Source organism: Symphodus melops (assembly GCF_947650265.1).
Source record: "Symphodus melops genome assembly, chromosome: 2".
Classification (NCBI taxonomy): Eukaryota; Metazoa; Chordata; class Actinopteri; order Labriformes; family Labridae; genus Symphodus; species Symphodus melops.
In genome coordinates, this window is record NC_136692.1 from 19,846,582 (window position 1) to 19,858,683 (window position 12,102).

The 12,102-nt window shown below is 38.8% G+C and overlaps 1 protein-coding gene across 3 annotated transcripts; it reads left to right on the top strand.

Annotated features, from left to right (window-relative positions):
- The first annotated feature begins 1,890 nt into the window (after nucleotides 1-1,890).
- LOC306819697 (equilibrative nucleobase transporter 1-like) lies at nucleotides 1,891-11,897 on the top strand. 3 transcript variants are annotated; one of them, XM_079337151.1, is made up of 13 exons: nucleotides 1,891-3,455; nucleotides 3,686-4,033; nucleotides 4,837-4,966; nucleotides 5,395-5,441; nucleotides 6,557-6,633; nucleotides 6,744-6,836; nucleotides 6,946-7,085; nucleotides 7,238-7,374; nucleotides 8,251-8,394; nucleotides 8,913-9,020; nucleotides 9,284-9,470; nucleotides 9,620-9,743; nucleotides 9,864-11,897. In XM_079337151.1, the coding sequence occupies exons 2-13, from the start codon at nucleotides 3,841-3,843 to the stop codon at nucleotides 9,996-9,998; spliced, it is 1,515 nt and encodes a 504-aa protein (XP_079193277.1). In that variant the 5' UTR covers nucleotides 1,891-3,455; nucleotides 3,686-3,840; the 3' UTR covers nucleotides 9,999-11,897. The 3 variants fall into 3 exon arrangements, with proteins under 3 accessions (XP_079193277.1, XP_079193278.1, XP_079193279.1); XM_079337152.1 differs by having other exon boundaries at nucleotides 3,763-4,033; XM_079337153.1 differs by lacking the exon at nucleotides 3,686-4,033 and having other exon boundaries at nucleotides 1,895-3,455.
- Nucleotides 11,898-12,102: the final 205 nt, after the last annotated feature.

Consider the following 12,102-nt stretch of genomic DNA (forward strand, 5'->3'; position numbering starts at 1 on the left):
AAGCTTGCTATCTTTAATAGTTGAGCACGTCTTTTCTCAGCCTCCAAAAACCTCCGTCTGTTTAATCGCCAAACCCTCTCACCTTAAAGAAACAATACTGCCCTCCAGTGGTCATAAATGAGTCACAGGGCAGGATGATTAATAACACTTACATTAATTGATTTTTATTCTATTAGTAGTGGAAGGATGGAATGCAAAGTTCCCATATGGAGCATGAAAAGGTTTCTTCTTTAGTCCTGCAATTAGTGTTTACATTCTGTCTGAATAAAACAAAAGCATCACATCAGCTATACTGAAGTCATTTAAAGACAATGCAATGTTGCTGGTAAAAAAATAAAATAAAATAAAATAAAACTACAAGGGATGCTGTTGAAAGACATCAGCACATCATTAAAAATTGTGGTATGAACCAATGTCAGAAGCTGATGATTATTTGTTGCGCCAAATCAATTTAATGCTTGCATCGAGTACATCAAACTACTAATTCAGAGAATTTGTTGTTTTGGGGGTTTTTTTGGGGGGGTTTTTTTGGGGGGGGGCAGCTGAAGTCACTGACTTGTTTTCATGGTCAAGCTTGACAGAAAATGTTGACCTTGTGAGAGTCTCACACAAAAATTGAGTCATGAATCTAACATTGATACTGAAATCTGCAATCAGGCTAAATTGTTATTTCAAAAATCGTTTTGACATCTGCCTGGAAAGTTCACAACAGTTACATCTTTACTAACTTTATTTGATAGATTGATAAACCCCAGAAAGGTACATTGTTTCATTTTAAGCTTCTTCCATTAACCTCAATTTCAAGGGAACTTTTTTCATTTTACTCTGGCACATCAATGAAATTTCAGTTATAATTCTTGTACTATTTTACACATGGTGTAAAATCTAAGATCCTTTGATTTAATGTGGTGGATTGTTCAGATAAGCCAAAGAGATGATTGGTTTTGCTGTAAATCCTCACTTGGAAGTACCTGTAACAAATAAGTACTGATCATCTTTTCATGAAAAATGATGAATTGTATGATAATAAACTAAACTGTTAATTATTTAAATAGCTGGAGATAAAACATGTTGAATGATGCAACTGATCTGTTTGCCCCCCTAAAACAATCTCAACCGTGACTAGTTTCAAAATGTAGAACCATCAGTAAGAATAACACAACAATGATACATATCGCTGAACCTCGAAAAGTGATCTGTCTTTGAATGATTACTGATGATTTCAATGGTTACTCATATCTTATCTTATCAGACAACATCTGTATTACTTGGCAGCAGACAACCAAAGTAGACAAAGCACAAAGGCCATTTACTAGTTTTTTTTATTTTATTTTATAGTACCACCAGCAGCCAGTAGGTGGGGCTCTTCTGTAACTGAAATACCGCAATGTTCTTCTTTGTCAATTGCTATCAGCACATATATTTATGTTTTTATCAAAATGTAAAACATACCATTATGAGAGTCTTATTCTATTTTATAATGCAGTTTATGCCCTGGTTATTTTAAAGGTTATTGGATTATAATGTTATTGGTTTGTAATGAAGAACAATTGTGTCCAAACTAAACCTATTCATGTAAACCTATTTTTTGTCCCATGTGATTGCATACATTTTATTACAACTTTCACTTAGATGGTCCTTTAATATTTTCTTGCAGTATATTGACATTTGTAAATGTGTTTTTGAAATGTTAGTGATGCAAAGTAAAGGGCAATGAACTGATGAAGTTATAAATATCTCCACTATTCTCCAGTTTCAGTACTACATAGAGGCTGGCAGTGTCGGTGGGTCACTGCACAGTGAGACAAGTGACAAATAAAGTGGTGTGCAAAAGTGAAAGGACTATGTGTCGTGATATACAGGGGAACATGATACTGCGCTACAAATACTACTGATTATCTGGGAATAGACAGTATATATTTCTGACAGAAAGGAGGCACAAACAACAGATCATTGACATTAGGAAGACAGAAAAAGTTGTCCCTGATTAACAAACCAAACAGAGAAGATAACCTTCAATACTGGAGAGAGTGATGAGGAAAAGGAGAGGGCAGTGGTATTTATGAAGGCTCAGATTCATACAAGTCACAGATTTGTAACACAGAGCACATCAGCAGCCAGGTGAGTAACACATTTACACATTGTTTGTTGTCCTCACTATTTCAATGTCTTTTTTTATCCACACTTTCAATGAGGTAGAACTTTAAGATATGACTGTGTCTATATATGCTCTGTGGTCTTCTCCCCACTGTTTTCCATTTTAAGACTACAGGCTTTTTTTGTGTTTTACATCCACTCAACAATGTCAAGTCAGCGCCTGCTTTTGGATTCAAGTTCTCAAAGAAAACTGGTGGCAGATAGCTGTGTTAATGTGCTGTACCACAACATGAGCTGAGATGATAACATACTGTGGTGATTGGTTCTACTCAGTGAGTGCAGAGTTTTGTTTGTTTGAACCCCTCTGAGTTTGTTTGTCTGCCTGTGTTTGACTGCTTTAACTGTCATATCACTTCTGTTAGGAGGAGCAGATGTTGTCATTGAGAACAGTAAAGAAGAGCAGCTAAATAACAGCAGTTTGAAAGTTTGTTCCCAAACGCTGCATTGAGCACAAGCTGCCTGGTCCAATGACTGAATTACCAGAGAATTATCATATAGCTACTCACTGGGAGCCAACATGTGACACATTGCGATTAAAACATAAACTCCTGTTTTACAAGTTTTAAAAACACAGTTAGAATTGTTTAAAGTAATGAATACCAGCCATGTCTTCCACCATGACCTTCCTAATTGTTTTAACAGTATGTTCTGGTTGATCTGGTTTCAGTCAGAGCTCCCTCCACAGACTCCAATGCAGCTGCTTGAGTTTCGACATGCACATTCATCCTGAAATTGCCAGCTTATTCATTATCACATTTTTTTATTATATAAATCTATCATATGTATTTTAATATTTAATTTTAAAGGGCCTGGCCCCCAAAAGAGATTTTCTAACTCCATATGTGCCTGGACGATCCCTGCCTTCATTGGATGTGGCTCGCCTGGTGGTATAAATCCCAGCCTGTAAGATGACCAGGCCTAACAGTCAGACTGTGGGACTCTCTGCCACATCTGTAGCTTCTATTAAATGATCTATTGAAAACTTTATTTTATTAGCTCAGTCAATAGGGACTTGGATTGGGAACCGGAGGTTCATACAGTGTCACTTGCAGTGTCATACATTTTTGGTGTTGTATTACAGCACATTACCATGACTTAGCAACGTTGTGCAACCGACTCTTCCCAGCTGTAAAGCAGACACTGGTGTGATATACCACCCCCACTTTTGACGTGACATGCAGGAAAGTAAACAGATTTAAATTGAGAGCTGTAGATGTGAGACGCCTGAGGAGCAAAGACAGAGGGTGTGGCAAGAAATGGGAAAGTGAAGAGTTATTCTCCCAACAGCAGTGTGAGAGGTATGTATTTGGATTGCGTTATCATTCAAACTATAGAATAATGCTGCATTAATGTCTATTGTCTGTCTATGTCTATTGTAATCTGGATTCTCTTCTGAGACTGTGTCAGAGAAGTGTTGATTCAGTTTAACTGATTGTGTATGTGTGATCAAAAGCGGCAGACAACAAAGACTCTGTGTTAATGTGCATTCTGATGTGATTATGACCTAATTTTCAAAACACTTCCACAGCACAGCCTTTTCACAGAAATAGGATTCAATGGCGAGCTCTGTCGTACTCCAGTCACGGATGTCTGTTCTTTTTTAAGAAATCTAGCCTGATCCTGATCAGACAGCCTTGCGCCTTCGTTCCAACTCGTTCAGCAGAAGTAGAAACATTTGGCAGCATGTTTGGATTCCCAGGGAGCGGATCCAAGTCGCATTACTGGTTGACCCTACTGTCAGGACTTGTTGAGAGTTTATTCTTCTCAGGGATGGCCTTTGGCTGGGCTTCCCTCGTGTTTGTGCTTAAAGTTGATGGATACTTTGCTGGATACTGTGTCAACACAACCAGAGATTCTGACCCTGCTGTGTACATAGGTAAGGCAAATAGGCATGCCTAGGTTGTACATTCAGTTCCTATTTTAAAGAAAATATAAACTTGATATTTAACATTACAATTAGTTTAGCTGAAAATGCAAACAACACTGTTTTTTTTGCTTTAACCCTGTGTTAACAGTGCACTTGCAATCTTTTTCCTGCTGTGTCAGGAAACCTGCTGTTCTTCAACATAAAGTGTTTATTTTCATACTTTTTCAGGGCATTATAATTTAAGTAACAATTCGTATTGAAATGGACTGTTTTAATGCTTTAAGTATATAAAACAGCTACTAAAGTGCTGTTTAATTAGACACATGATTAACATCATCAATTAGAACATTCCTCATCACGAGGCCTCAAAGGAACCAAGGTTTCCATTACGCTAACATCCCAACCCCTTAAGCTCTGATGAATTAAACTCAAAATAACTCAAGACTAGCTGATAGGGAGTTTCACAAACTTAGGACTTACTGATACGACTTGCTCCACAAAGATCAGAACAGGTCATTTTGACACAATGTACATCATGCAATTCTAAGGCTCTCCATTTATGGTGAATGGACTTGGATATGTTCTTGTCTTCAACATTCAAAGCTGCTTTTACCCATTCTCACCACATTCAGACACTGATGGCAGTCACAGCAAACATACGATGTGATTAAAAACATCAACATCAAGCTTTGATTCCTTAAATAACTGATTTCTATCCTCACACAGTACATACCAGATACAGTCAATTGATGAATTGTGTGGTTTCCAGTAGTTTCTTAGTGAAAATATTTTTTTCTTTCTTTTCTTTCCAGATTGCATGGGTCAGGACAAGCAGTTCTCTCTCGTCATGTGTGTTGCTCTTATCACAAACACACTATTACGCTTCCCTATTGGATGTGTCTTTGACCACTTTGGGACTACAGCAACAAGGCTAATAGCAATGTATGTGCATAGAAAGTATGTCTTATTATTACATTTTTGTCAAGCAAGGTTTTTTTTTATTTATGAACAATCATCTGGTGGTATCACTGCTGGAAACTTTAGGCTGCAAATTAGCGAATGTGTTGCAAATTAACAAAGCCTTTTTTACTATAATGTGGGCAAATAACATGCCAGGATTATTGTTACAATGGCTTTAATGTTACAAAGGGTCATACAAGTCTTAATGTCACACATGAAAAATTATTAATCAAGGTAACAACTTTTCTCTCAGCTTAGCTATGAATTGCCCCTTGGTTTCTAGACCAATGGTGTCACTTGTCTATATAGAGACAATCCTTCACGTAAAATGAAGTAAATCCATTGTCATAAAGTTGCTGTGTCCTGGTAAATATATACATCCACTAAGTTGTTGTTTTTTTCTTCTGCAGATCCTTGTATACAACTGGTGCACTGTTCATCACATTGTTAAAAGAAGGTATGCTGTTGTGCACATTGCAATTTGAGGGTGTAATCTTTGTGTTCTCAATCATATCGAGAATGTCCCGTCACCAAACATATTTTCAATATGGGAGTTGATTTCATTTAAGGACTTCTGATGAAAATTTCTTTAAGACACACCACTCCTGTGAATGCATGAAAGCTTGGGAGCATCTGGCGGGAGGCCAAGTCTCCCAGGCAACCTGTCAGAGGCCTCTGAAGATTAGCTCCCCTTCTGTTCACCAAGGGGGACAGTGCAGGGGCTGCCCACTGGGCTCAAGGTGACTCCCCTTACACCATTCGAAGGCACCGGCCAGCCTCCACTGCAAGTCTCCAATATTGATCCTTGTTTAGCCTTTGGAGAGACCCGATGGAGTTCTCATCCGTGGCTCTCAATAATTTTGCAGACCTACAGCCACAGCGTTGTCAGTCTTCAGGGCAAAACTATACATGATCATCACCATGTGGAGTCCAGGTTGGCATCAGACTGCCGGCTACTGCAAACGTCCTTCCAACCTCAGCGCTATCTGGAGGAAAGAAGAGGCGATAAGGGGGACAGTAAGTGTTAGGGACCTTTAGGACAACCAGGTCTCTTAATATTGCCCTCCCTGGACCTTGTAGCCATCGCTTTGGTGGCGCGGGGTCTGAACCTCTCCATGCAGGTTCCAGCCTTCCCATGTGGCAAGATTCTGGGCCAGACCAAGGTGCTGGTTCTGAGGCGTTGTACAAAGTCCTTTGTGGGGGAGGGATGCAACCAACATCCAGGGGGGCATGCTGTTGGACTAGTGGTCCATCGCCGGCAGTTGTTCACTGACCCAAACCTAAATAGGGCTAGGTCGCTGTCCACGAGGGTTGTTGGATCAATGGGACTTGTCTGCAAACTTGATACGATAGAGAACATTTGGTTGCCTTTTAACCTTGGTTCTCTTAGTGAGAAGGTTGTCCCTTTACAAAGCCGCCACTCAAATACAATCAATGTAAATCACCAGAGCATGCATAGATGGGCCTTGTACACTCTTAACCACGGGAGTGGTGTGTCTTAAAGAAATTGAACCCAGGTAACAATGTAACCAAGCGTTTCCTCTGACCTCTGTCTGCTCTGTCCTCACACAGATACTGTAATATTGCTGTACCCTGCCATGTCATGTCTCATTATTTCTGGTACAATCCTCCACATCACTAATGCACAGGTATGTTTTTATCCATGGTTAAAACAAACATTGTGTGCATGTGTGTTTGTGTAAGTGAAAATTAAAAAGAAAACAGGGGCATCCTTAAAATGAAGATATTGTCTGTTAAGGTGGGGAACCTGTTTCACCTCTATCGCTCCACTATCATAACTGTCTACAATGGAGCCTTTGACTCCTCGGCCGCAGTGTTTTTTGTCATAAAGGTAATGGATATTTGATAAGTAAAGTAAAGTAAATATTTCCGTGAGACCTCACTGCTTTCAGACTCAAAAAGCTCAAGTTGACATTTTCTCTGTTTTTCTTTGTCTACAGTTGCTTCATGAAAGAGGAGTGTCTCTGTTTCTGTCTTTTCTCATCCTCACCTCATGTAGCTTGATCCTGCTTCTACGAACTTTCTTTTTGATGCCCAGAGGACACATCCCCTACCCGCTGCCAGAATCATACACATATGGGTCAGGAGAAACAACGGCATCTAAATGAATGGCTTACAGCCAAAGAGTTTTGTTATATGATTGACTGATTCTTTGATTGACGGATACATTTAAATGTTTTCTTGTTCTTGTGGGCGCTTAATATTTCTCACTCACAACCTTTACTGTTACAGGGTAAAATGTCCTGGAAGTGGAGAGAAGAAAAATAATGAGACAGAAGAAATGAAGGAGCAGATAGACCTTGAGAAGAAACAAAAAGAGCATCAGACTGAAGAAACGAAGCCAGAGCACAAGCCTAAACAGGAGGAAGGTGATATTATCTCGGTTGGATTGGTATTTCATGTTCATGCAAAAGTCATTTAGGGTCATGTGAAAGATCTCTACTTGATAAACCATTGTCTGACCTGTGCTTTAAGTGCTTTATCATGATTTTAGTCAACATGTGCAAATCTAATTTTGACATTGGCGCCTCCCTATACTGAGAGTCTGTTATATATTGGAGTCTGTTTATAAAGCCATAAATATGGCTCCAAATGGTAAATATTAGAAAGTGAAGTGTAGTGGACAAGTCGATCAACACAGCAGAAACTGAAGTAACCTAGCATAAGTGCGAGAAGTAACTTTGGCAGTGCCAGTGAAACTTAAGCAACCACTAGCAACAAACGATGCAAAACAGTGAGAAAACACGACTCCAGTTACATCCACTTTGGATTCTTTTGGTGTTGCACAAAGAATGACCCCAGAATTCAGTAAGTGGTGTGCGGTCAATGATGAATAATATGTATATCAGGAATAAAATGGCCTTCACATGGTGGTACTTGAAGAGCCACATTTTCTGTGGTGGTACTCATTGTGAAAAGTTTGAGAACCACTGTCCTAGTTTTCAGGCTTACAGGGGGAAGACACATAGCCTGGCCGAGCAAAACACTGTCCCTAAGAGCAACAGTTTGACTAAAGCATTAGTGATCTTGTTCTCTTGTTTGGTTCCTGGCATCCTGGGTCTCCTGAGGTTCGTACCAACCGAGGCCCTAAAACCCTCTTAATTTTATCAATATAATTTTTTTTTATCTTGGCTTAAAGTATTTACAAGTTGTACATTTTTTAACAGTGTAAATCAAATGCAACTGCAGCTTACTTCAAAATCTCAAAAACTCTTTTTTCAACTCTTCATCTTTCATATGAATAGTGGCTAGTTTCCAGAGCTGTGTCTTGTCCTGGCTCTTCCTGTGGCACCTGGTGTGGGTGATCACCATCCTCTTCTGTCAGTTCATCTTCTTATCCAACGTCAACCCCATGCTCAACCGGCTGGCAAATGATGACCAAACCTTGGGTGAGGTAAAATGATTGAATTTCTTGGGATATTTTTCCCTGTGTTGTTTACTGCTTGTACTGATTTAAGTGGGATACCACGTTTGATTTGGGTTGGGTGAGTGTTGAAGACTTGGATCATTAAAAATACTTTTTTCAATGAATACCCACAGAAAGAAACTTGAAGGTTGTCATAATAAAAAAATGTACCACCTTTTTTTTCTAGAAATACAAATAATATGATGATCATAGTATATTACAATGGCAACAGTACTGAGAAATACATTGCTACATTTTGTGCTGTATTTAGATAATGCAGGTCTGGGTTCAGGTTAAGCTGCCCCATTGTTTTATTTTTACTGTTGACAGAACAATGCTTCAATCCTTTTGGCTTGTATGCATGAGCTTGTTAGACCAGACTACAAGGTTACATTGTAGAAGGGAAAAAAAAAAAGCTTCAATGCAACTTTTTTTTTCTCCTTCACACCTTCAGTTTCCTCCAAACTAAGTACCCTCTTCATTTTCATCCCTCATTTCCAGTGAGTCACTACACCAACGTGTTTGCCCTCACCCAGCTGTGCAGTGTTTTGTTTGCCCCAGTGAGTGGAGTCATCATGGACAGACACAAGAAAAGACCTCTTGCTTCAGGTGAGTTATCCCTTCAATGATGCTCTGAGCTTTATGTATGATAATATCAGGGCCATGCATTCCTGTAAACCTCATGGCTAAATAACTGCAGTGTGTTTGGAAGACCTCCAAGTTGGAATGCTGAGCACAGATATCCTTACCTAATTACATACATGAATCCTTATTTAATTAGATACACCAAATTAAGGCTAAAACGTTTGTGTAAACCTGCATTATCCTGTTAACTCACTGTTAACCATTGTCTTCTTTCCTCTATCTTGTAGGAGAAACCAGTCGGGAGGCAGATCTGAATTCATCCTGTCTCTCCCTCTTCCTCACCTCCCTGCAGTGTTTCCTCTTCTGCGTTTGCTTCACCTGTCCTATCCTCCCTCTGCAGTACTGTACATTTATCCTGCAGGTCCTCAACAGCTCCTTCTTTTATGGAGGCCATCAAGCCTTCATCAGCATTGCGTATGTTAACAATTCCATCTTTATCCACCACACTTTAGAGTAAACATCTAATGTAAATTTAAAAAAAACAAAACCAAAAACGGTCCATCCCTAATTGTGCCTTCTTCTCCTTTTTTTATTCCCTCTCCATCTCCTGTAAATCACTCTAGATTTCCTATGTCTCATTTTGGGAAGATTTCAGGGATTGCAATGTCAATAGCAGCTCTGGGGCTGCTTCTTCAAGTTCCAATCCTTCACCTCATCCAACATCAACTGCATGGCGATCCACTATATGTAAGTGTTTAGATGTTGTATGGTACTCCTCTGAAACGAGCTTTACTTTAAGCAGAGGATTCAGCTTGACAAGTTTAAAAAAGGCATCGGTTTTAATTAAGTTTCATTCTTTTTTCACAGGTGAATGTAGCCGTCACCTTGCTGTCCCTTCTTGCTCTGATTCATCCGATCCACGTCAGCCGTTACTGCAAGAAGCTGAAAAAACAAAGAACATGCACCACAAAAGAAGCTAATGAACAACTGTTAGCCAACTAAAAGAATAAAACTGCAAAAGAACTGTCTATGAATGATACAGACTTATAGGTCTACTTAGAAAAGGAGAGGGCCAGTCTCTGAAAGCTCAAGTCTGTTACTATTATACTTCAGGAGAATTGCCACACCTTTTTGTATTTCACTTGCAATGAGCAGGATTTTTACTAACTCTTCTTTAGATATATTCTGTAATTGTTTTTCTTCGAGATTACATTTGGTAATAACAGTGCTTATGTGAAAAATATGCATATGTGAAAAATATATTATATTATAGTATATTATATACAACTTGACTGGATAAATATTTATTACATTAGGCATTGTAATGTATTGAATTACAGCATCATTGCAGGGTAAAGCTGCTGAGAGTAGTATTGATTTCAATCTTCTTAACTGCATTAAGGATAATGTGATTATAAGAAAGTCCCCCCTCTTTGTCTTCTGTCTGCTCCACTTTTCATAAAATGTGCGCTCAAACCAGCCGTTTAGAGATGTTCCCGTTGTGACATCACAAAGCAGCCATCCCTCTCCCACGTGGAGACACTCCCACAGCTAGGTGTTTGTTCTGCCCTTCAAGTCAGCCTTCTGCCAGTAAACATTTCATCATGGAGCAAGAATGCCCAAGCCATCCAAGGCCTCACAGAGGGGGGTGTGGCCAAACACAGTTCATTTACATTTAAAGCTATACAGAAACAGCCAGTTCTGTTCAGGTCTGAAATTGAGAGGTCAATAGGCATGATGAAATATAGGATCAGAATTGCTTTTGTTGCAACAAACTTCACAGATGTGTTTTGTAGCCATTGAAAATGTATTTTAACTTGTTGAACATGAGGATGATATGTGACCTTTAAATGCAAAGTCAATCAATCAATCAATCAATCAATCTTTATTTATATAGCGTCAATTCATAACAGGCGTTATCTCAAGACACTTCACAAGTCAACATGCCCAGCAATTAGCATAGGACATGTCAAAGGTTAGGGAGTAACAAACACTTTTTGAAGCTGAACTTGTATTTTTTTATACAATAACAGACAGCTGTGATCATATAGGTGCAAATAAAATCCCCAAAAGGCATATACAGTATTTACCAATGTTTACAAAGGAAGAAAAGCAATGATAACGTTAAAAGGCATTAAATAAAATAAAGTTGTAAGTGTATTGTGCTCTTTCTTGTAAATTTAAATAACTTTCAGAAGTTATACTGTCGGAAATATGGGTACGGAGGGGGTACATTTCTGTCCCTCCAGGTACAATTTTCAGTATTCGACTCCCCGAGGGGGTGTGTGCACTACCTACCTACCCACCTACCTACCTACCTACCCACCTACCCGCCCACCCACCTACCCACCTACCTACCTACCTACCTACCTACCTACCTACCTACCTACCTACCTACCTACCTACCCACCCACCCACATACATACATACATACATACATACATACATACATACATACATACATACATACATACATACATACATACATACATACATACATACATACATACATACATACATACATACATACATACATACATACATACATACATACATACATACATACATACATACATACATACATACATACATACATACATACATACACATCTCATCCTTCATTACATACTTTGTCTTCAAGTTTACATTTTCAGGAAACCTTAAGAACACAACTCGAAAATGTGCCTCCAAAAGTATATTGTCAACAACACCTCTCACTACATCAGCTCTGTGCATCAAATCCCTGAAGAGAACATTAAGTTTTGGAATGAAATAAGAACACACTGTGGCTTCTGTACAGTCTGGTCATTGCTAAAGTCCATGTAATAAAATGTAACTCATTGTATTGAAATGTAATGACATTTTCATTTTAATAATGCAATAAAAATTATTTTGACTGTTTCTCATGTTGTACTGAGTACACATTTGCCATTATAAGGTACAAAGGGTTTGTCACTGGGGCAGTACCCTCTCAAAGATCAAATTTGTACCATTTCCAAAGGTACATTTTGTGCCCAGAACATTAAGGTCGATTAATTAAGGTTGATTATTATACCAGAGGTTTGTAAATGTTCCTATAAGATACAAACTGTAAGGGAACTAATAT

Excerpts from the sequence above, each read along its gene's own strand:
- LOC306819697 (XM_079337151.1), top strand. The coding sequence starts at position 3,841 with ATGTTTGGATTCCCAGGGAGCGGATCCAAGTCGCATTACTGGTTGACC. Across the intron at positions 5,442-6,556 it reads CATCACATTGTTAAAAGAAG|ATACTGTAATATTGCTGTAC; the intron begins GTATGCTGTTGT and ends GTCCTCACACAG. Across the intron at positions 9,471-9,619 it reads CAAGCCTTCATCAGCATTGC|ATTTCCTATGTCTCATTTTG; the intron begins GTATGTTAACAA and ends AAATCACTCTAG.